General features: G+C 40.6%; 1 protein-coding gene and 1 long non-coding RNA gene across 3 annotated transcripts in view; one reads left to right on the forward strand and one right to left on the reverse strand.

Moving 5' to 3' along the window:
* LOC112160641 (SH3 and multiple ankyrin repeat domains protein 2) overlaps positions 1-26475 on the forward strand; it is a 531836-nt gene that overhangs the window by 169700 nt on the left and 335661 nt on the right. For both annotated transcript variants that reach the window (XM_036217187.1, XM_036217185.1), the window contains one exon: positions 6323-6394. In XM_036217187.1, the coding sequence (XP_036073080.1) occupies positions 6323-6394 (72 nt within the window). The remainder of the gene's footprint in view (positions 1-6322; positions 6395-26475) is intronic.
* Positions 423-1568, reverse strand: LOC118600193. Its single transcript, XR_004949769.1, has 2 exons — positions 971-1568; positions 423-560 (listed from the first exon to the last, which is right to left on the reverse strand). It is a non-coding gene; the product is annotated as an uncharacterized LOC118600193 (long non-coding RNA).

Here is a 26475-nt window from a genome sequence, read left to right on the forward strand (position 1 = left end):
CATCACTGTGGAGGACGTGAACGGGCGACGTCTGGAGTCTGGAGCTGTCATTGGGATCGGAGAGAACGTCCAGCAGCTGCACACTTTTCAACCCAGCAATAAACTTTATTTCTCTTTCATTTCTTACTGAATTTGTTTTCAGTAGATAGAAATGTACTCTTTAGGATCATTTATTAGGTTCTTTAAATGTATAAAAACAGAGACAGTATTATCATAGATGATGCTTTTTAACCATGGCATGTTTAAAGAGGTCCCTATTTTGAATAAAGGAAAACCAATTCTGAATTTTTAATGATTAATGTTTTGAATCATTTCATCTGCTTCAAAAATAAATTTTGTACAGATCTGACTTTGACCCACATTTCCTTTTGTTTTACCTATATGCTAAAACAGTGAATAAACAGAAGAGACTGGTCACTCAGATATGTTAAACATGATTTTTATTGAATCACACATCTGCAGGAGTCATCTTCATATGTTAAAATTCAAATTTTACTGCCTTTAAATGTAAATGCTGGATTATTTTTGGATTATAAATCCGCTCACCACCAGAAGCAGACCTGAAGAACATACAAGACAAACATTAGATACAATAAAAAAAATAAAAATAATATACATTAAAATCCCAAGATAAAGATAACATGTACACATTTGTTAAAAAAAATAAGTATTTAAATTATATGTTAACTGAAAGTTTCTGTGTCTTCACATTTGAACTTCACATGAAGAGATTCTGGTGTTACTGTATCAGATCTGAATCATGTCCTTATATGTTATAACTTTGTGATTAAATAAAATAACCATCAGTACAAATACAGAGAAAACGTCCTTTTTTTAAACTTTAAACATGATAGATATTAATGTTGCTGAGAATTAAAAAAAATCGAATTACTGGAACTAAAATAAACAATCATAATAAACATTAATGATTTATTTCGGACAAATATAAAGTTAATCTTTTAGTACTTACCAGAGAAAAGACACCAGATGACTCCCAGAGATCATATTAGAACAGTTTACATCACGGCAGCAGGACAAAAACCGATATATAGCGCTCATGCTAACGCTAAATCTGTAGCAGACGAGCAAAACACCGGAGCACTGCTCCCAGAATCCACCGCGATCGTCACCCGTCAATCAAAGGCCACGCCTCCTCATTAAGCGAAAATAAATGCCGTTTAAAAAAAAATTACAAACTTAGAAAAAATTCACTCCCCTCAGAGTTGTCGTGGATCAAATATGCAGCTATTGATGAAATAAAAACTTTAAGCACCAGGCATTAAAGGGGTTTATTAGAGGGCTGAAAATGAGGATTTTAACATGGGAGTCTATGGGAATTTGCTCACTCCAAGCACCAGCCTCTCTGGTCAGTGCCGGTACTGCAACGTTTTGTTACTTCCGGGTTGGCCTCACGTTCCGTCTGCCAGTGTTGGGGGTTGGATTTGTCGCATTAAAAACGCGTTAATCTGACATGTGCTTGACGCCGAGAATTTTTTTGACGCATTAATCGCGGATGTTTCTCATACGTGCCTTTCCATACCGCGCGCGGGCGTCCCCCCTTTAACTCACCGGCTGCTCTCACTAGATCACGGGTGGGTCTCCAACCACCGAGCTGCGAGATAAAACCGCCCGGCGCTAGGACCTGGAGAGGTCCTGCACCCCTAACCCGGCTCCGGTTCGCGTCCAGTACCACGTCTGGTGGTACCGGCTCGCGTCCGGCGCCGCGTCCCGGGAGCTGCGGACCCCCGACGTTCCGAACAGCAAGCGCACCGGGGGACGTTTTAAATGTTCTGGAGGTTTAAGCGTGATCCAACTCCAGCATAGCGGTCTGTCTGCCGGCATATTCATGGTGAGCTCCGCTGGACACGTCGCTGCATCGAGCTGCAGCCAGAGAACGCGGCGGCAGTAACAGACTGTCAAACTATCCACAGAGTATCCCGCTTTTCTCAGTCTTTAATGTTTAAAAAAACAAAAGTTAATTGGAAATGATAAATCTCTATTTCATTTATTACTGCAATTCAGCAGAGGAGGAAAAGATTTGGTCCTGACAAAAAATGAACATGAAAGTGTTATGGAAATTTTTTTTTTGATGTTTATATTTTATTTTTTATGTTTTTTATTTTATTTTACTGAACGTTGATTGAAGTTTTGAATTTAAAATGCCCTTCACTTGGACTTGGGCTTTTGTTAGGCATTTTATGTTACAGCCTTTGATTGTTAAGAAAGTTTATCTCAATACAATGTTACAAAATAAAGTATTTCTGATTAAAACTATTAGTTTTGCCATTCTTGTTTTCATAATTAATGTAGAACTGTTAAATTGTTAAATTGTTAAACTGTTAAACTTAAATTCCACATTTTTTTCCTTAAAAAAGGCCACATATTAATTTGCGATTAATTGTGAGTTAACTCGGGACAAAATACGATTAATCGCGATAAAAAATTTAATCGTCTGACAGCTCTAGTCTGAACATCTCTAAGGTTACTGTATGTGATTTAGGTCTGTCTGATCACTGCTGTGTTTTCTGTGAGAGCACAATTCCAGTACACACAAATGTTTTGAGGGAGGAGATCACAAAACGGTATATAACTGAAAATACTAGTGAAATGTTCAATCAGATTTTCTCTCTGACTCCTCCCCTCTCAGGGAATTCAGTCAACGAACTTGTTAATAGCTTTAATTCCAGCATGTCAAATATCATGGATAGTATTGCTCCCAGTAAGCTGAAGGTGATCTCTGGTAGGAAAAAATCTCCATGGAGAAATTCCATTCTGGTAAAGAACGGAAAAAGAGAATGTCGGAAATCTGAACATGGATGGAGAAAATCTAAACTACAGGTAGATTATGACATCTATAAAGAGAAACTTCACTTATATAATTTACAACTGAGCAATGCAAGCAAGTCCTATTTTTCTGAAATTATTACCAAAAACTCCCATAATGCTCGGGCCTTATTTAATATAGTCGACAGGTTGACAAAACCCCCTGTGTCAGTGGCACCAGAACTTTACTCCACCAAAGCCTGTAATGACTTTGCCAAATTCTTCAGGGACAAAATCAAAAACATTAGACAAACAATTGTTTCATCAACTACAAGTTCGGGATATGAACCCTATCCACTAGAAACCAGTATAAACCCAATGGCTCAGTTTCAACCCATAAACAGTAAAGAACTGCAGGACATTCTATGTCAACTGAACTCCTCCTCCTGCTGTCTGGATATTCTACCCACAAGCTTTTTCAAAAAAGTTTCAAAGATCCTGGAACCAGCCCTGCTCCAGATTGTGAACTTGTCATTAACATCTGGCGTTTTCCCAGAACCACTGAAAACAGCTGTAATCAAACCTCTCCTAAAAAAGGACAGTCTAGACAAAACTCAAATGAACAACTACAGACCGATATCAAACCTGCCATTTTTAAGTAAGATCATTGAAAAAGCTGTTTTCCATCAGTTAAATGAATTCCTAATAAATAACAACTGCTATGATGTCTTCCAGTCCGGCTTCAGACAGAACCACAGCACTGAAACGGCTCTGACCAAAGTGACTAATGACATACGTTTGAATACAGACAGTGGAAATATGTCAGTGCTAGTTTTACTGGATCTCAGTGCTGCGTTTGATACAGTCGACCACGCAATACTACTCAGACGACTGGAAAACTGGGTGGGTCTCACTGGGCCAGTACTAAACTGGTTCAAAACGTACTTAGAAAACAGGAAATATTTTGTGTCAATTGGTAACTTCACTTCTGAGCCAATAGAAATTACATGTGGAGTGCCCCAAGGCTCCATCCTGGGACCACTTCTATTTAACATCTACATGCTCCCACTGGCCCAGGTTATAAAGAACAACAACATTAGTTACCATAGCTATGCAGATGACACACAGATATATATTAGACTGACACCAGGAGACCGAGGCCCTGTAGAGGCTCTTGGTAAATGCATTGAGGACATTAATGACTGGATGTGTCACAACTTACTTCAATTAAACAAAAACAAAACTGAGGTTATTGTCTTTGGGGCTAAAGAAAAAAGGTTAGACGTCACTACAGAGCTTCAATCTATTCAACTAAAAACTACCAACCAGGCCAGAAACTTGGGTGTAGTGATAGACACAGACCTAAATTTTGATAAACACATTAAGGCAGTCACTAAATCAGCCTATTATCATCTCAAAAATATCTCAAGGATTAAAGATCTGATGTCTAAGCAGGACCTGGAGAAACTAGTGCATGCTTTCATCTTTAGTCGACTTGATTACTGTAACAGTGTTTTTACAGGACTACCAAAAAAATCCATCAGGAAACTGCAGCTTATTCAGAACTCTGCTGCTCGGGTTCTCACAAGGACCAAGAAAGTAGACCACATCAGTCCAGTTCTGAGGTCTTTACACTGGTTACCTGTCTGTCAGAGGATAGACTTTAAAGTTCTGTTACTGGTTTATAAAGCTTTGAATGGTTTAGCACCAAAATACATGACTGACCTCCTGACCCAGTATGTACCAGCCAGACCTCTCCGGTCATCTGTATCCGGTCTTTTATCAGTTCGTAGAGTCAGAACTAAACATGGAGAAGCTGCATTCAGCTTCTATGCACCACAGATCTGGAATAGACTTCCAGAAAACCTTAGATCTGCTGAAACACTCAGTGTATTTAAATCCAGGTTAAAGACTCACCTGTTCTCAGCTGCATTTGATTAATATGTATTCAAAAGTTTACGTCCGCACTGTTTATCTATGCTTGTTTTAAATTAAAATCTTTTTACTTTCTTTTAATTTTATTTTAATGATCACATTTTTACTATTTCTTTTGATTGTTTCCTTGAATGTTTTATGTAAAGCACTTTGAATTGTCTCTCTACATAAAATGTGCTGTACAAATAAACTTGCCTTGCCTTGCCTTGTAACTGAAACTTTTAGATTTGTAAATGAAAAAATGAGTTGAAAGTGAAAAAAAGGTTTGAAACTGAAAAATAAGTTTTGAAATTGAAATTTTGAGTTTTGAAACCTAAAAAACAGAACATTTGAAATCTATTTGAAAATCTACTTCAAAAAGAATTTCACAGTCATCATTATTTGACCCTGTCATAAAGAAGAAAAACACATCATGGAGATGGCAGAAGACCGCGCATGTGAAAGTGTTTCGGCCTCCCCAGTAAATCTCCAGCAATGGAACATTCCGCCAACAGCAAGTCATCTAGTGGAGAGAGACTCTTCCAGGAGTTTGAAAAGAAAAAAGTGCTAAACAACCAGCAAAGAAAAAAGCAAAACAATTTTGCTACGTTTCCAAAAGAGCAGGAAGGAAGACAAAATCGAAAAAAAGAAAAAACGGAATCTCAAAAAGAAGATAAAGAAAGTCAAGAATGAAATGAGGCAGAAAAAGAGTGAAAAGGCAAAAGGAAAATTATCATTTAAATACTTTTTTTTTTTAAAAATGTTGTCTTCTTTAATAAAACCTGACAATTTAAAGACACTACACGTTACATATACTAAGGATTTTAAAAAAAGAAACAAGTATCCCTTGTGCTATCCTATTATATTAAAAGTGGGGTCATCTGGGCCCCACAAGACAACGCGCTGAACTTCTTTTTTCAAGGATTTTTTATCTTCACTGCTGTAAGTGTTAGACATAAAATCCTCTCCACCTTTGTCATAGGATCGACCACACATCAATATAAGGGTGGGGTCATCTGGACCTCATAAGAGAGCATGAGGCACTACAGCCACTGCAGAGGGCCCCATCTAATTGTTTGCCCTGGGCCCCTAAACTGCAGTACACAGTATTCTGATAGAAAAACTGAGGAAGAAGGGGAACATATATAAGCTGCCAAACCTTAAAACCTTCGATATGCTCTGCAGAGGGGGTGCGATGACACCCCCACCCCCTGGGGGAACCCTGTGACTAATTAAAAGGTCTGTGTTTTATCAAAATGCAAGTTCATGAATAACTTGCTTCAATTTTTGTTATATTCTCTCTTAGTGTTCAGAATAACCTGTAAATAAGTTTCATCCTCCTCATCTGGACATTTAGCATTTCCATAGATACAAACCAAATCAAATATACTTAAATATACTTTATTAATCCCCGGGGGGAAATTCGTTTTTTTTTTTTTCAAATCAAATATAAATACCATCCATGATGGTAGGCTCCTGTTACCCTGAGCAAGAAGATGAGGCCAAGCATTCATGGAAGGGGCAGATTTTTGATGAATCATTTAATCTTTAGGTGTCTTGTCTTTGTTTGAACAGAAAAGAATGAAACCAAATTGTGAAATGAGTTCCTGTTGAATCTCTTTTATTTCATTCTTGCCTTGAACAGTTTCGCTACAAGAACAGAGTCTACCGGGAACCCAATGTCAATGAGAAGCAGATCGCCAAGCTTCACACAAAGGTGAGACATTCACTGAAAGAATCTTTTTATCAAAGCCCTTTCTGCTAAAACAGATTAAACTTTTTTTCTAACATCGACACAAAGATAGAACACCTTTGTATTTGTCTTTTATATGAATGTTTTGCCTTCAGGTTTTCAGCTACATCTCTGCATTTTTCAATTGATTTCTAATTGATTTTGGTCCAAAGTGTAGATTCTGGACTATTTCACACACAGTTTGAGGAAACTTTTTAAAGTTTGAGAAAAGAGAAAAGCTTCTTTTTGTTTACCATCAATATTTGTATTGCTTTTGTTATAACAAAACAAATCAACACAAACCCAGTCATAAAACAAAAATATACATGTCGTAAACATTTCCTGACAAAAATTAGATTCTTGGTTGAACGTCAGGTTTATACCACTTGGTCTAATATATAGAGAGTATGTAGATACAATAGAATATATTTAGGACTCCAGAGGGCCAATATTACTGTATTTCAGTATCCTTAATTTAAACCTGTCAAGTCTGTTCCTCCTATGTAATTCATAAATGTGTCTCAGACCTGATGAAAATGATGTTGTTGTTGTGGTTTTATTGGGAACAGGATTTTTTCCAGGGGGAAGTGTTATTGATATTTCTGATATCCATCTGCTTATTGTAGATCTTTTTATGTCCTTCCATGTAAGGGATATTACTCTTTTAGTTGATAATATACATAAGTCTAAAAGTATCTGTTGGTTCTTTTTTATTTTTAAATTATCTGGGTAAAAGCCTAAAACAAATAACTGTGGTCTTAAAGGTAACTGAAGCCTCAAGATCTTTTGGATGTTTAGTTTAACCTCAAGCCAAAATTTTTGTATCTCTGTGCACATCCAGATACAGTGGTATCTGGATGTGCACACCTGGTACAAGTGTCAGGTATAGCACTATTATACCTATTGAGTTTTTCAGGGGTGATGTATGTTCGCATGAGCCAGTGGTACTGCAGCAATTTCAGGCGAGTATTGGTTGTATTTATTTGTGCCTTCAAACATGCCTTCTCCCATTCCCCCACTGAGATTTCCTCATTTAAATCCCCTCTCCATGCCTCCAGTCTCTCTGCTGATGCTTGTAGACATTTTTTCAATAAATATTTATACATTCTGGATATTAGTCCCCCCTCCACACAATTTAAACTTACTTGTTCCTTTTTGGATAGTTGTGGGATAGTCATGGACTGATTTTGCTAAGTTCTAATAAACTTTTAAAATGTATCAACTAGCTTTTTAAAGGACATCAGTGTTCCTTGTGCATCATTCAGCTCTCCCTTTTTCCCCAATCCATTTTCAGCCCACACTTTGAATCCTCCGTCTTCTTTACCTGGAGAGAAGGAGTCGTTTCTGTATATTGGACTGAAGATGGAAAGAGAAGAGGATTCTCCCAGATATTTTTTTAATGTTGAACCATACAATCAATCAAGTTTTTGACAGTGGGTTTTTCGTTTTCTTTTAAAGTTTAGCCTCTGCTGAGTAAACAAATAGGAAAAGTAGATTTAGTTGGAATTCCTACATCTCCTTCCAAAGAGGATTCTCTTTTTCTGAAAAGTAAAACAACAAAGTTCTTAACTGTACTGTCCAGTAGTACAAACATGGATTTGGACATTTGAGTCCCCTCTGTCAAATGGGAGGTACAGTAAAGATAATCGTGTCCTGGGGTGCCCATTATTACATAGAAATCTAACAAACTGTTGGTTGAGTTGATTGAACAGCAGGCACCTGCACACATAGGGTCCTGGGGGGGTTGAGCCCCTGCCCTTTTTGGTTCATATCAAAAAGTGCCCTTGTGCTCTGTATTTGTTTTATTTAATTTAATTTAATTTTTATTTGAAGCCTATTTGTATTAATATTAATTAACTCTTGTTAGTAATATCCAAAAAAAAAAAAAGAAAACGTTGCTGCAAAATCCCTGCAGTGGGACAAAGACAGAGCATCTCTCTCTCTCTCTCTCTCTCTCTCTCTACTGTAGCTGCACTTTGGACTTTGCAAGGGTGGGGGCTCTGGCTGCGCCATTAACTGTATATAATAACTGGACTGAACAAGCCCCCCTACTTCCATGTTCCAAATAGGAAGTACCACTGGGTTGCAAACAGGCCAAAGTCCCATTGACTTACATTGGGAAACAGACAGTTATTTCTCAATCATTTTATATGTCAGAATAATCATTCTTCTTCTGCTGCTTTCTGCTTAACATATTTTTCTAATCCTAACTTTTTTAAAAGAGATTTTTATCCTGTATCAGAAGTTATTAGAGTTATAAATTGACCAATCAGATGGCTCAATAAGCGTTTGTGGGTCTGACGTTGTTCGTGTGGGGGGTTTGAGTGACAGATGACGAGTAGCCAATGGGAGCAGACTTCATCAATGAGTCCGTGAAGACCTTTTAACACCTACTTTACAATTCAACAATGTACCAATCATTGTCCTACTGTTGTTTTCCTCAATGGAATGTACCGATGCAGCAGTTTAAAACAACAAGAGGAGCATGCTGTCGACATTTTTAGATGAGGATTTACTCTGTAGAAATAGATTTCACTCTGAGGTTATGTGCTTTGGACTTTTTTGTTTGTGTAACGTTCGTTTTTCTTTTTTTCACAGTTTTGATTGTAGCTTATAAATAATAAGTTGTGTATCATACGGAATGGTACAGCTCCTCCATAAAATCACCAACCAAAGTTTCATCTTCGCCGCACTTTTCCAGCTTCAGCCTGAATTAGATGCAGACGTCTCCTTTGAGGAGTGAGAGACAAACTTCAATGGATGTTATCGTATTTTCAAACAGATAAAAAGATCCAGCTGTTCACTTGTTAGGATGGTTATTTATTTTAAATACAGCTGAACGCGCTTCTCACATGCATCTGATCAGACTGTAACGTGGCACCGCATGTGAAGAGACAAGCTGCTGCTGCGCGCGAGGGGGACCGCGCGCTGCTCTGCAGCGCCGTCACCCAAATGCTCCTTTTATCTCGACAAAAAGGAATCCAAAAAGTAAATCCAAAAGGACCACTGACAGAATCAAATGTTGGAATGGTTCTCCCTCAAAGACTTCAACAATGACTTGTACAATTCTCCGGCGTTATTAAAGTAGAAGCTGTTTGCATCCGCGGTCTCGTGGTAGAGGCGTGGAAAGAGGCGGACACTCACAATAAACTCCCACACCGCGCCCCCCATCCCCACATCCCTCCGCTGACACACAGACGCACGCGGGTGGCAGAGTGGTCTGTCACTTGCAAAGAAGTCAGAATTGTGTCTGTATTTATCAAAGCAAATGAAGACAGCGAGTGCTGTCTGAAAGATGCAACAAAAACGTTTCTTGTAAGGGCGGAAAAGCCAGTAATTAAAAAAAAAATTAAAAATGCTGTGCTAAATACACTATTTACAACCATTTATTTTGCACATCAGTTTCAAACAAAGAAGTCTTTTTTGCACTATGAGATTAAATTATTTCTTTCGCACGTTATTATATTGGCAATTATTTGAATTAATAAATGTCCTTGTTACATTGCTGTTAAAGCTAAAGTCTTCACATTTGTTCTGACCATTGAAATGCACTTTGTCTATTTACAGATGTATGGCAGACTGGAAAAGCTGATAGTGTTTGTATTACCTGTTGTTCAATTTATTTACAGGTAAAACATGTTCTGCACATTTGTTGGAATACCTAAGACTATTGCCCTCTTAGTGTTTATCTAAGAGTAAGCACTCTTACTTTGTACTCACAAATATTTTTTTTCTCAAAACATTGGTTGATTATCGGTATCGGTTGCAAGAGGCTGGAAAATATCGGTATCAGTTGAAAAAGTCGATATCATGCATCACTAGTCTGAAAATGAATCTGTTTAATGTAATATGTTCTGGTTAAAATTAGGGATGTCCCTATCCGATCACGTGATCGGAAATTGGGGCCGATCACGTGATCGGGGACTCGATCGGAATCAGACTCCTTTGTCCGATCAGGATTGAATATTTAATTTATTCTCATTTGGATCAGAGCTTTACATTTCATCTTATCATTCTGGATAAATACTCTATTCCAAGTCTGCATGTCATGAAAAGATCACAAAATGTCATTACCAGAAAACGGCAGCAGCTCAAACAGAAGGCTAGCGTAAACAAAGCTAGCTAGAAAGCTAACTTCCGGGACCAATAACTCTTTTAAAAACGGTTTAAACTGACAGCAGGTGTCTCTATTGGTTTTTCTCAACACAAACAACAATCTATAAAGGCATTTTAACAGAAAAAGTTTTTGTTTCTTTTTAATGTGAAGCTCTTTGTGCAGACAGATGGCTAAACAGCAGCTGCTAACTGCTACATGCTAGCGCCGTGATTTTACTCCTTAGGACCCGAGCTGTCCTTTGATATGCCTGTTTTATTTATCTGACCGTGAAATAATAGTTAAGAAAATTAACTACAGTGGTGGTAAAACCGAAAATGTGATGTCTTAAGAACTTACAAAATAAGCACATAACCTTAAAAATAAATAAATAAAGCTAATACATTAAAATGATATCAGCTTTTCATGAACACTCATAATATTTTATGCTAAAACAAAGTCATAATTTATTTTTAAGAATTTTAAATGAGGACAGGAATCACATTTGGTCAAAAATGTTCAATAGCTCTAAAGATACTAAAGCTAAAGTCACTAAACTTTATCACATGACTAATTATCACGTATATAACAAGAAAATAGTATTTTTTATCCTAGTTTATATTTGCTGTATTTTCACTTGTTTATTAAAGCTACTTCACAGAAGTTTTCTATTTAAGTTTTTAATGATAAAAGAAGGTTATTAAAATATAAATAAGGGACAACACTAATCTGTTTATTCAATTTATTCAATTTTTAAATGTGTTATAAAAGTATTGGATCGGGACTCGGTATCGACAGATACACAAAATCAAATGACTCGGAATCGGATCGGGCCCAAAAAAACCTGATCGGGACATCCCTAGTCAAAATACCTTCTTTAAATTCTGATTCACAATCTTCTGTAACAAAATCTGTGATATCATAACAAAATCACGTATCTAGAGGACAGGATGCAAAACAGATTTTATCCGGCTGTGAATATTGAACTAGAGTCACTTTGGGTTCAGCTGTCAAAACCAGGAAAATATGTTTCAACCCAAAATGCAGGAAACTGGGCTTGATGGTAGAAACGGAAATATAAACTACAACAGCACAAAAACTCATGGAGAAATAAAGATGTAAAAAGCAGATGATGTACACCGAAGACCATGAACAGAAATGAAAACAGCTGCAGATGATCAACATGAACCTGAAGTGACTGACAGGAAACAGAATGCGACTGAAACTCCAAACTAAAATCCTCACAGCAACAGTCTGATAAGGACATTAAATATGAATCATTTCAGCATTCTGGAGATGAAAAGTGTTGGATCTGTTTTTAAAATATTAAAGTTTCTATTAAATTTATTTCATGTTGATTCTGCTGCATCATAATGCCAAAATAAAGATCCTCCAGAGTTTTAATGCTGCAGATGTTTTCCAAGTCTATGATAAAGTGAACTCATGTTGACGATAAATTGTTTACATAAAAAATGACACTTGTAACACTTTCACTTACACATGTCATAGTAGTTATCTCTTAGTACTTTATTTTATTTTTTTCCTTTGTTTACAAAAAAATTTGTTTGTGTGAGCACCTGCCCTTCAAAAATGCTGTGCACATCCCTGGTGAACAGGTTACTTGGAGGAGGAAGTAGAAGGTTTTAGAACAGCAATTTGGGCACTGTTTCCATAGTGAAGACATTGGAGGAAAGTTGACACTTAAAAAATTAAAAATAAATAAATAAATAAAAACACACACACACACACACACACACCCACCCCCCCCCACACACGCACACACACACCAAAGAAAATCGCCATTTTGTCATTTATAGTGCTGGTCCAGGGAGGCGTCCAGGAGTTATCCGGACCAGATGCCCAAAAATTCAAAATATCCATTTTAATTATAGAAAGGTTTATAATATTAACATGACTGCATCATTTGAGGTTAAAAAAGTTTTATTTTAGTATTTAAAATACTTCAATCATGTGAGCTTAAGAACGCGCTCCATGTGGTTTCATGAATGCGCAGTCAGCAGGTGGCATCCACACCAGACCTGTGCAGTCACGGAATGGCGGAGGTTAAAAACATTTCAAATACCACATAACAAGAGTTAAAAAAATATTATTTGTATTATAATTATTATTATTACCATTAATTAGTTACTTTTTACGATCTTCACAGCTTCTTGTGTTCACCAACTGTGATGTAACTTTCTGTTGGCCGCTCAGTCCGGTGGAACTTTCAGAATAAAAGCGGTGCACCTTCCACTGTAGGTCAAACTTCCGGTTAGACTTAATGTGCTCTGAGATTAATGTGTTGTGTTGCGGCGTTAATGTGTTGTGTTGCAGGTTTCAAGTGTTGTGTTACGGGTTTACTGTGTTGTGTTGCGAGTTTAATGTGTTGTGTTGCAGGTTTACTGTGTTGTGTTACGAGTTTAATGTGTTGTGTTGCAGGTTTAATGTGTTGTGTTGTGGCCTTAATGTGTTGTGTTGCGGCCTTAATGTGTTGTGTTGGGGGTTTAATACGTTGTGTTGCGGCCTTAATGTGTTGTGTTGCGAGTTTAATGTGTTGTGTTGCAGGTTTAATGTGTTGCGGGTTTAATGTGTTGTGTTGCCGGTTTAATATGTTGTGTTAGGGGTTTAATGTGTTGTGTTTGGGGTTTAATGTGTTGTGTTGGGGGTTTAATGTGTTGTGTTTGGGGTTTAATGTGTTGTGTTGGGGGTTTAATGTGCTGTGTTGGGGGTTTAATGTGTTGTGTTGTGGGTTTAATGTGTTGTGTTGCGAGCCTTCAGGGCCACCGTGACTCATTCATTCATTCATCTTCATGGCCACTTCTTCCCTTTCGGGGTCGGGGGGGTGCCGGAGCCTAACCTGGCTACTGATGGGCGAAGGCGGGGTACACCCTGGACAGGTCACCAGTCTGTCGCAGGGTCTCAATCACACACACATCCACTCTCACATTCACACCTAGGGCCAATTTAGAGTCACCAATTAAATGAAGCATGTTTTTGGACGGTGGGAGGAAGCCAGAGTCCCCGGTGAAAACCCACACATGCACAGGGAGAACATGCAAACTCCACACAGAAAGGTCCCAGCCGGGATTTGAACCGGGGCCTTCTCGCTGTGAGGCAAGAGCGCTAACCACACCGTGTAGCCCGCCACCGTAACTAAAGTCTTTAAATGCCTTCCATCTGGTGGCGGAGGTAGAACATTTTCTATGGGGTGGCAGGAGGGGGGCGACATCTTTGAAGGGGGGGCACATGAGAACAGCAGACTGGAAGGTCATTACAGATGAAAGGATCGAAAACATGTATTTCAAACAGTTTTATTATTGTTATTAATGAGACAACAACAGTTCCTTTACCTGATCTACTATTTCTAATGCTTCTGTTGATGATCTCTTAATCTTGTGACACCTACATTTATTTCCAATTATAAATATGATTGACATCACTATCAACCCGGGAATTCCGCCTGGTTTCATAACATTCATAGTTTGTCCCAAAAAGCGTAAAAAGACGGTGGATGATAACGACAGACTTTATTCTAGGGCTTTTGTGAGTTTACTGTCGTGTTTGATTTTTTTTAACCACATATTCTACGAAAAGAGAGGCGACACAGATTCTGCCAGACTGCTGCTGATCCAGCCAGAATCTGTGCCTCCCAATATCTTCTTCTTTTCCTTTCGGCTTTTCCCTTCAGGGGTCGCCACAGCGAATCAGTTTCCTCCATCTAAGCCTGTCTTCAGCATCCTCCACTCTAACACCAGCCACCTTCATGTCTTCATTCACTGCATCCATAAACCTCCTCTTTGGTCTTCCTCTAGACCTCTTTCCTGGCAGCTCTAGACTCAGCATCCTTCTACCAATATATTCACTGTCTCTCCTCTGAACATGTCCAAACCATCTCAGTCTGGCCTCTCTGACTTTATCTCCAAAACCTCTAACATGTGCTGTCCCTCTGATGTATTCATTCCTGATCCTATCCATCCTGGTCACTCCCAAAGAGAACCTCAGCATCTTCATCTCTGCTACCTCCAGCTCTGCTTCCTGTCTTTTCTTCAGTCCCACTGTTTCTAGTCCAAACAACATGGCTGGTCTCACCACAGTCTTGTACACCTTTCCTTTCATTTGTGCTGAAACTCTTCTGTCACACATCACACCTGACACTTTTCTCCACCCATTCCAACCTGCTTGCACTCTCCTCTTCACTTCTTTTCCACACTCTCCATTACTCTGTACTGTTGACCCTAAATACTTAAACTCCTCCACCTTCTTTATCTCTTCTCCCTGTAACCTCACTCTTCCACTCTGGTTCCTCTCATTCACACACATGTACTCTGTCTTACTGCGGCTAACCTTCATTCCTCTCCTTTCCAGGGCAAACCTCCACCTCTCTAACTCCACCTCCACCTGTTCCCTGCTCTCACTACAAATCACAATATCATCTGCAAACATCATAGTCCATGGTGATTCCTGTCTAACCTCATCCGTCAGTCTGTCCATCACCATTGCAAACAGGAAGGGGCTCAGAGCTGATCCCTGATGTAATCCCACCTCCACCTTGAACTCCTCTGTCACCCCTACAGCACACCTCACCACTGTCTTACAGCCCTCATACATGTCCTGCACTGCTCGGACATACTTCTCTGTCACTCCAGACTTCCTCATACAATACCATAGTTCCTCTCTGGGCACTCTGTCATAAGCTTTCTCCAGATCTACAAAGACACAGTGGAGCTCTCTCTGACCTTCTCTGTACTTCTCTATCAACATCCTCAAAGCAAATGTTGCATCTGTAGTGCTCTTTCTTGGCATGAAACCATACTGCTGCTCACAAATGTTCACTTCTGCTCTTAGTCTGGCTTCCACTACTCTTTCCCACACCTTCATTGTATGGCTCATCAGCTTTATTCCTCTGTAGTTACCACAACTCTGCACATCTCCCTTATTCTTAAAAATGGGCACCATCACACTTCTCCTCCATTCCTCAGGCATCTTCTCACCACCTAAGATCCTGTTGAACAACCCGGTCAAAAACTCCACTGCCATCTCTCCTAGACACTTCCATACCTCCACAGGTATATCATCAGGACCAAGAGCCTTTCCACTCTTCATCCTCTTCAAAGCCCCTCTCACTTCACCTTTACTAATCTTTCTTACTTCCTGCTCCACAACCGTCACCTCTCCTACTCTTTGTTCTCTCTCATTCTCTTCATTCATCAACTCTTCAAAGTATTCTTTCCATCTTTCCATTACACCACTGACACCTGTCACCACATTACCATTCCTATCCTTGATCACCCTAACCTGCTGCATGTCCTTCCCATCTCGATCTCTCTGCCTTGCTAGTCTGTACAGGTCAGTCTCTCCCTCCTTACTACCCAACCTAGCGTACAAGTCATCATAAGCTCTTTGTTTGGCCTTTGACACCTCTACTTTCACCTTACGCTGCATCTCCCTGTACTCCTGTCTACTCTCCTCAGTCCTCTCAGTGTCCCACTTCTTCTTAGCTAGTCTCTTACTCCGTATACACTCCTGCACCTCCTCATTCCACCACCAAGTCTCCTTATCAACTCTCTTTCCTGATGACACACCAAGTACACTCCTACCTGTCTCCCTGATCACATTAGCTGTAGTTATCCAGTCATCTGGGAGTACCTCCTGACCACCCAGAGCCTGTTTCAACTGTTTCTTAAAAGTCATGCAACAATCTTCTTTTTTCAGCTTCCACCAGTTTGTCCTCTTCTCTGCCTTTGCCCTCTCTTTCTTCATCTTCTTCACCACCAGAGTCATTCTACACACCACCATCCTGTGCTGTCTGGAAACACTCTCACCAACCACTACTTTACAGTCACTGATCTCCTTCAGATTACACCGTCTACACAAGATGTAGTCTATCTGTGTGCTTCTACCTCCGCTCTTATAGGTCACTCTATGTTCCTGTCTCTTCTCAAAGAATGTATTCACTATCGCCATTTCCATCTTTTTTGCAAAATCCACCACCATCTGTCCTTCTACATTCCTCTCCTGGATACCAAACCTGCCCATCACCTCCTCATCACCTCGGTTTCCTGCACCAACATGACCATTGAAATCTGCACCAATGACAACTCTCTCATTTCCAGGGATGCTCATCATCACTTCATCAAGATCCAACCAGAACTTCTCCTTCTCTTCCAGCTCACATCCTACCTGTGGGGCATACCCACTAACAACATTGAACATGACACCCTCCATTTCTATCTTCAGACTCATCACTCTATCTGACACTCTTTTTACCTCCACAACACTCCTAACAAACTCCTCCTTTAGGATAACTCCTACTCCATTTCTCTTCCCATCTCCACCATGATAGAACAACTTGAACCCTGCTCCTAAACTTCTAGCCTTGCTACCTTTCCACCTGGTCTCCTGGACACACAGTATGTCTACCTTTCTCCTCTGCATCATGTCCACTAACTCTCTACCCTTTCCTGTCATAGTTCCAACATTCAAAGTCCCAACTCTCAGTCCAACACTAGTGACTTTCCTCTTCTCCCTCTCCCTACGAACCCGCCTTCCTCCTCTCCTTCTTCCACCAACAGTAGTCCAATTTCCACCGGCACCCTGTCGGTGAACAGCACCGATGGCGGTCGTTGTTAACCCGGGCCTCGACCGATCCGGTATGGATTTCGTAGGTCTGATTCGCATATTTGATTTGGCAAGAATTTTACGTCGGATGCCCTTCCTGACACAACCCTCTGTATTTATCCGGGCTTGGGACCGGCACAATGAGACCCTGGCTTGGGCCCCCTCGTGGCTACATTAGAGAATCCATGTAACACTGTATGATATTAACAATCTCATTATTTCACTGATACATTTTACAGTATGTGAACTGGATCAGATTCATATAAATATATTCAAACTATATAGTAGATTGTTCATGTATTTCTAAACAAATGAGTATAAATGTGTAAACTCAAAATTGAATTGAATTGAAGAATCTAAAGAATAGAAAAGAAATTGGAATCAAATTCCTTCAGGCTCTTGTGAATTGAATCGAATCATCTTTGGAAATCATAACCGATACCCAGTCCTAAAAAGGATGTTTTTTCTGCTGTTTACTGAGAAGTGTTTTCTTCGAGCTGGAGAGATGGCAGCGAGACGGCCATTTACACAATGGCCTTTTCTCGAAGCTTGCCCCCCACTGCTGTCTCACTATCTGCAGTTCTGTCGTGGTTTGTGGTTCTGTGGAAGTCCTCCTCGGCCCAGTTGAGGTCCGACACTCAGCTTCGATCAACCAGACGTAAAGGCTGATTGATTGAGTAATTGATTGATTGATTGATTGATTGGTTTATTTCAGGCATAGATTGAAAAATACAGATGTTATAGATAGGAATCACTTTTTCCATTTTCATTTGGTTTGGGAATCTCCCAGTTTGTAATAAGTTACATATGTATGTTAGAGGCTTAGAAATATTGTTAATCACCTTTTCACCACCGTTATATCGATATCATGACAATCTGCTGAGTTTTTACTCTTGAATTTATTAACGATTAATATCAGCTCATTTTCATTCACATCAGAGAGAAAGATGGAGTGTGGGATCCTAGCGGTGGATGGAATATTTTCTATGTTGGTTTTGCATTTTGGAACTTCTGCTACCAACACTAGACACACATTTACAAAATAGTTGTTGAGACCGTTTGCTGCTTCATTTATATAATAGGTTTGACCCTTCTCATCTCTAAAGTAATCTGGGTACGTTCGTTTTTTTGTCCCTTTTTTATGATGGTGATTAATATTTCCCAAACTCGCTTTACATTGTTTTTATTTTCATTCAGTAGATTATTATAATACACTTTTTTACTGTGCCGTGTTATTTCAATCAGTTTATTTTTGTAGGATTTGTATCTCTGTTCATTTTCTCTTGATCTTTGTTTTAAGAACTTTTTATAGAGGTTATTTCTCTTTTTACAAGCATTTTGTAGACCAGTAGTTAACCAAGGATATTTAGCAAATTTGTTCCTAAATTGATAAATTGGACAGTTCTTGTTGCATAGTGAGATAAATATTTCTAAAAAATATTTATAAGCGGTGTCCACATCTTTCTCTCTGAACACAGAGTTCCAGTTTTGTCTGGTTAAGTCATTCTTAAGAGAGTCCATTGTTTTTTCATTTCTTAACCTTTCATAGACGGATTCTTTGATTATTTTTCTTTGTTTTTTTATTGATGTCAGATAGTGTAAAAACTGGTAAATGATCAGTTATGTCACACATCATTAGTCCACTCATATGAGTGTTTTCTATGTTATTTGTGAATATATTATCAATAAGAGTAGTACTTTGAGCAGTGATTCTGCTGGGTCTAGTTATGGTTGGATATAAACTCATACTGTACATTCTGCTGATAAAGTCATCTGTTGTTTAATGGTTTCCTAGGTTTATCAGATCTATATTGAAATCTCCACAGATAAACAATATTTTGTTATTTTGAGTGAAACATTTTTTCCATCCAGTCACTGAACACTTCTAAGCTTGACCCTGGCGACCTGTATATACAGCTTACAATGACATTTTTCCCTAATTCATTACATACTCCAATGATTAGTGACTCCTGCTACTGGGCCGGACAAGCACCGAACCTCCATGAGGAAGCAGCTGGCGCCACGGTTCTCCCGTGGATGTGAAACAAAAAGGAACTTCGACCAAGCGACCCTCACTAAAGTTCTACAGTTCACCAAAACAATGTTTACAGCGTGCATGTGTGTCCGGTCCTAGACAAAACCTTAAAAACTTGAATAAACTCTAGACTTTCATGAAACAGAAGTCCATGTTTCACATTTTCTGAAGGATCCGAGTTAGACACGCCCACTGAGTCTGACGGGCCAGTTTGACAAATTCAATTAATAGTGTGCCCACTGCCCGGACCATGACATCGGGAAATCGGGAAATAAATTGAACTTTAATTAAATATTGACACATTAAATACACTTTTATTTATTTAATGCCCATTTTAAATAATTAATGACACATGTATTTAATTATTTCGTATTAAATATACTTATTTCAATTTGTCTCTTTTAACTCATACTGGGCCATGAAATAATTAAATGTGTCATGAAATATTGAAATGTGCTATTTTAATATTTTAATGACACATCATTCAACATTTATTTATTGATTTCCAAATGAAAATGTTAAGTAGGGTTTACTCAAAACATGTATGATTGATGTGTACTAGAGTAACAGGAATATGCTTTTTGGGGGTATTATCTTCTATCCACACATCCATGACTGGATTAATTTAATTAGTTTAATTAGTCCAGGTATGAAAACTCTTAAACCAGTAAATATTCCAATCAGAAATCACTGGATGTCAGTTTTGAGCAGGAGCTGGAGGATACAGCTGAAGCACACATGTGACAGGTGGACACTAAACCTCTGTCCTCCCACTGTGTCTTCATGAGGAGGGACGTCTAGCAGGGTGTCAGGAGGGCAGGCAGAAAACAAAGAACAAAGATGTCACACTCCAGTCTGCCTCAGTCTGCATAGAGAGTGGACTCAGAAGGGCCATGGGGACCATGATGGACGTAACGCAGGAGAAGCTGCAGAATAACAAATTTCAAATCCAAACAGCTGACAGCAAACTTTCCAGATCATATCTGTCAGTGTGAACTTTTTCTGCTGCTTTTGTGCTAAAAAATTCACTGTTTGCCACCTGAAAAATTGACTCTATAAATAACAATCCAGTAGCAGCAGCAGCAACAGCAGGCTGCACCATCATCTCAACAGGAATTCACATGTATTTATACATTTAAGTGATATTTTCAGCCTTTTCATTGTTGGAGGCTAACTCTGCTGCCATCCTGCTCTTTCTGAAATCCTGCTGTGCGGCCAAAGCAGAAATGTCTCTGGCAGCACACAGGGAAGCGTCTGATGTCTGCTCTAATTCTAAATGCAAAGGCAGGGAAGGGAGGAAAGAGGAAGATGGCAACTAGAGAGGAAAATGAAGCATGGAGAAAAACAGATCCAGATGAAGATAACGTTTTCAGAATCAATTTAAAAGTTGTATGAGCTGAACAAAATAATATGACATGCGATATGAACATATGAGGAATGTGGGCCTGGTAGATACCGAGGGAGGATGGTGACTACCTCCACTGAGCGGTCCGGTCCGGCCTGGTCTGGTAAGGAGTAGTATGGTATGGACCAGTTAGTTCTGGTGAGCGTTTCCACTCAGTTAAGTCTTATTTCCGCTGAGCGTTTTTCTTTCACGGCGCATGCGTGGTGTAGACCGCCAGTGTGTCATTGCATCATTTTAGTGCGACGACTAGAAAAGCAACAACAATGGAGGTCATCTAGTAGCTCGTCTTTTTCTTGCTTTTTGTACATTAAGTATACAGTGTTTCCCAGAGGTTTGGGACCGGAGACTTCCACAAATCCACAAATACAGAGAACATCCATTCTCCGTCTCACCCCCCGCAGTCGAAGAATGTCTGTCACAGATCCATACTCACCAAAGACACTTCTGATCTTACTTGTAAACATTTATTAAATAACATTGGAGTACTGCTCAACATGAAGAGTTGTTTCTAATTCAGAAAAATAAACTGCAAACTTTCATGAGGACTGTCACTCGGTGCCTTTAAAAAAAAGGGTGAGCCTCTTCCGTGATCAGTTAAGTGTGAGATGGTATTTCTACCAGAATTTTCCTGTTTCATCCATAGTAAACACCTGCTCTGAATCATAATTGTCCTCCAAGATTATCAAGATATTTTTGAGCTGTCTAAGCGAGCTGCGGCCCGGGCTGTTTTGGAGGCAAAAGCTCGGTCCTGGGAAGAGTTTGGTGAGGCCATGGAGAAGGACTATCGGTTGGCCTCAAAGAGATTCTAGCAAACCATCCGGCGACTCAGGAGGAGAAAGCAGTTTTCTGCATGCACCGTTTTCAGTGCAGGTGGGGATCTGCTGACGTCAACTGGGGACATTGTTGTGCGGTGAAGGAATACTTTGAGGATCTCCTCAACCCTGATGACATGCCTTCCGTTGAGGAAGCTGAGGCTGAGGACACTGGGGTGGAACTGTCCATCACCCAGGCTGAGGTCACTGAGGTAGCCAAAGAGCTCCTTGGTGGCACTGGACTGGCAAACAGGTGTGATGGTTCCCCTTTTCAAGAAGGGGGACTGGAGGGTGTGTTCCAACTACCAGGGAATCAAACTCCTCAATCTCCCTGGGAAAGTCTATACCAAGGTACATGAGAGGAGTTTTTGTCTGATAGTCGAATCCTCAGATCCAGGAACAACCAGGACATTCCACAACTGTTCTGATCGTGGAACGGGGGACAAGCTATACATCCTCTTTAGGTTTTTGAAGGGTTCTTGGTACTACCCACATCCAATCCATATGTGTTTCGTGGATTTGGAGAAGGTGTTTGACTGCGTCCCCGTGGTGTCCTGCAGAGTATGGGGTTCAAGGAGCCTAACTGAGGTCATTCGAGTCTCGTTACAACCAGAGCAGGAGCTTTTCTGTGATCTTTATGGACAGAACTTTTTATGAAATGAAATGAAATTAAGCTTAATTTGTCATATTCAGTATCAACGCAGGTCAAAACAACAATGAAATGCTTGAGATGAGAAGCCAGTGAACTCACCAATGTGGTACGTACTTCTACATACAATTGTATGTAGAGTAGGGGTGTGCCAAAATATCGATATTGCGATATATCGCGATATTTAGTCCTGCGATCAATTCTCGATGGGTTCTCATCAAGTATCGATATTATATTTTCATTTGAAGAGGCTGTAGCGCTGAGCGTCTGAGTCGCACGATGGAACTATTGCACAGATGGGCGCGCTGCATCTGACTTTTAATAGCGATGCACGCGCTCATTCGGGAGAATCACCGGTGAGATACAGGCTCTGTAGCGCGTGTGTGAAGCATGTCTACCTGTCAGCATTTATCCTCCATCTGTAGGAGATCCAGCCGGTAAGAAGTGACTTTGTCTGAGCGCTAGAATGTCAGCGATCACTTACTTCCTGTTTGCTGTGAAAATTGGGCGCGTGCTTCGCAGTTGTTTGTGTACTTCAGGTACCGTCGGTGGTATCTAAGCCATCTAAGCCTGTCTTCAGCATCTTCCACTCTAACACCAGCCACCTTCATGTCTTCATTCACTGCATCCATAAACCTCCTCTTTGGTCTTCCTCTAGACCTCTTTCCTGGCAGCTCTAGACTCAGCATCCTTCTACCAATATATTCACTGTCTCTCCTCTGAACATGTCCAAACCATCTCAGTCTGGCCTCTCTGACTTTATCTCCAAAACCTCTAACATGTGCTGTCCCTCTGATGTATTCATTCCTGATCCTATCCATCCTGGTCACTCCCAAAGAGAACCTCAGCATCTTCATCTCTGCTACCTCCAGCTCTGCTTCCTGTCTTTTCTTCAGTCCCACTGTTTCTAGTCCAAACAACATGGCTGGTCTCACCACAGTCTTGTACACCTTTCCTTTCATTTGTGCTGAAACTCTTCTGTCACACATCACACCTGACACTTTTCTCCACCCATTCCAACCTGCTTGCACTCTCCTCTTCACTTCTTTTCCACACTCTCCATTACTCTGTACTGTTGACCCTAAATACTTAAACTCCTCCTCCTTCTTTATCTCTTCTCCCTGTAACCTCACTCTTCCACTCTGGTTCCTCTCATTCACACACATGTACTCTGTCTTACTGCGGCTAACCTTCATTCCTCTCCTTTCCAGGGCAAACCTCCACCTCTCTAACTCCACCTCCACCTGTTCCCTGCTCTCACTACAAATCACAATATCATCTGCAAACATCATAGTCCATGGTGATTCCTGTCTAACCTCATCCGTCAGTCTGTCCATCACCATTGCAAACAGGAAGGGGCTCAGAGCTGATCCCTGATGTAATCCCACCTCCACCTTGAACTCCTCTGTCACCCCTACAGCACACCTCACCACTGTCTTACAGCCCTCATACATGTCCTGCACTGCTCGGACATACTTCTCTGTCACTCCAGACTTCCTCATACAATACCATAGTTCCTCTCTGGGCACTCTGTCATAAGCTTTCTCCAGATCTACAAAGACACAGTGGAGCTCTCTCTGACCTTCTCTGTACTTCTCTATCAACATCCTCAAAGCAAATGTTGCATCTGTAGTGCTCTTTCTTGGCATGAAACCATACTGCTGCTCACAAATGTTCACTTCTGCTCTTAGTCTGGCTTCCACTACTCTTTCCCACACCTTCATTGTATGGCTCATCAGCTTTATTCCTCTGTAGTTACCACAACTCTGCACATCTCCCTTATTCTTAAAAATGGGCACCATCACACTTCTCCTCCATTCCTCAGGCATCTTCTCACCACCTAAGATCCTGTTGAACAACCCGGTCAAAAACTCCACTGCCATCTCTCCTAGACACTTCCATACCTCCACAGGTATATCATCAGGACCAAGAGCCTTTCCACTCTTCATCCTCTTCAAAGCCCCTCTCACTTCACCTTTACTAATCTTTCTTACTTCCTGCTCCACAACCGTCACCTCTTCTACTCTTTGTTCTCTCTCATTCTCTTCATTCATCAACTCTTCAAAGTATTCTTTCCATCTTTCCATTACACCACTGACACCTGTCACCACATTACCATTCCTATCCTTGATCACCCTAACCTGCTGCATGTCCTTCCCATCTCGATCTCTCTGCCTTGCTAGTCTGTACAGGTCAGTCTCTCCCTCCTTACTACCCAACCTAGCGTACAAGTCATCATAAGCTCTTTGTTTGGCCTTTGACACCTCTACTTTCACCTTACGCTGCATCTCCCTGTACTCCTGTCTACTCTCCTCAGTCCTCTCAGTGTCCCACTTCTTCTTAGCTAGTCTCTTACTCCGTATACACTCCTGCACCTCCTCATTCCACCACCAAGTCTCCTTATCAACTCTCTTTCCTGATGACACACCAAGTACACTCCTACCTGTCTCCCTGATCACATTAGCTGTAGTTATCCAGTCATCTGGGAGTACCTCCTGACCACCCAGAGCCTGTTTCAACTGTTTCTTAAAAGTCATGCAACAATCTTCTTTTTTCAGCTTCCACCAGTTTGTCCTCTTCTCTGCCTTTGCCCTCTCTTTCTTCATCTTCTTCACCACCAGAGTCATTCTACACACCACCATCCTGTGCTGTCTGGAAACACTCTCACCAACCACTACTTTACAGTCACTGATCTCCTTCAGATTACACCGTCTACACAAGATGTAGTCTATCTGTGTGCTTCTACCTCCGCTCTTATAGGTCACTCTATGTTCCTGTCTCTTCTCAAAGAATGTATTCACTATCGCCATTTCCATCTTTTTTGCAAAATCAACCACCATCTGTCCTTCTACATTCCTCTCCTGGATACCAAACCTGCCCATCACCTCCTCATCACCTCGGTTTCCTGCACCAACATGACCATTGAAATCTGCACCAATGACAACTCTCTCATTTCCAGGGATGCTCATCATCACTTCATCAAGATCCAACCAGAACTTCTCCTTCTCTTCCAGCTCACATCCTACCTGTGGGGCATACCCACTAACAACATTGAACATGACACCCTCCATTTCTATCTTCAGACTCATCACTCTATCTGACACTCTTTTTACCTCCACAACACTCCTAACAAACTCCTCCTTTAGGATAACTCCTACTCCATTTCTCTTCCCATCTCCACCATGATAGAACAACTTGAACCCTGCTCCTAAACTTCTAGCCTTGCTACCTTTCCACCTGGTCTCCTGGACACACAGTATGTCTACCTTTCTCCTCTGCATCATGTCCACTAACTCTCTACCCTTTCCTGTCATAGTTCCAACATTCAAAGTCCCAACTCTCAGTCCAACACTAGTGATTTTCCTCTTCTCTCTCTCCCTACAAACTCGCCTTCCTCCTCTCCTTCTTCCACCAACAGTAGTCCAATTTCCACCGGCACCCTGTCGGTGAACAGCACCGATGGCGGTCGTTGTTAACCCGGGCCTCGACCGATCCGGTATGGATTTCGTAGCTCTGATTCGCATATTTGATTTGGCAAGATTTTACGTTGGATGCCCTTCCTGACACAACCCTCTGTATTTATCCGGGCTTGGGACCGGCACAATGAGACCCTGGCTTGGGCCCTTCGTGGCTACATTCTATTTATTAGAGAGCATTTTTACCAATTATCGCAGTATCGCAACATTATCGATATCGTTAGCCATGTATTGCGTATCGTATCATAACGTGAGGAACCCAGTGATTCCCAGCCCTAATGTAGAGTAGGTAGAGAATAATACACGTAAAAAGTAATAAGTAATAAAATAAAGAGTTAAAATGGTTAAAAGTTAAAAAGTTTAAATAATTCCAGTCAGGGTCCAGAGCGGATCTGGTTTGGGGACCACAGGGTTTAATCTCTGCTCTTTGCAGATGATGTTGTTCTGTTGGTTTCATTAAGCCAGAACTTCCAGGATGTATTTGAAACAGTTTGCGAGTGTGAAGCGGCTGGGATGAGGGTCAGCACCAATAAGTCTGAGGCCATGGTTCTCGACCAGAGAAAGGTGGTTTGTCTTCTCTGGGTGGGTGGAGTGCTCCTGCCTCAGGTGGAGGAGTTTAAATATCTTGGGGTCTTGTTCACGAGTGAGGGAGGATTGGAGCGCAAGATCGACAGGTGGATTGGAGTGGCGTCTGCTGTTCTGCGGTCGCTTTACCAGTCTTGTGGTGAAAAGGAGCTGACCCTGAAAGCAAAGTTCTTAATTTACCGGTTGACCTTTGTTCTTATACTCAGCTGTAATTATGAGCTCTGGGTCATGACAGAAAGAATGAGGTCCCAAATAAAAGTGGCGGAAATGGCCTTCCTATATGCTGCAAATGTTTTTTTTTTGTGACTTATTGTTATGACCGGATGCGTAACTTTATGTCATGCTATGACAGCATCCAAAAGCACTGATCATGGTCTAACCTCAACACAGCTT

This window comes from Oryzias melastigma, linkage group LG3, assembly GCF_002922805.2.
Source record: "Oryzias melastigma strain HK-1 linkage group LG3, ASM292280v2, whole genome shotgun sequence".
In the NCBI taxonomy this organism is placed as follows: domain Eukaryota; kingdom Metazoa; phylum Chordata; class Actinopteri; order Beloniformes; family Adrianichthyidae; genus Oryzias; species Oryzias melastigma.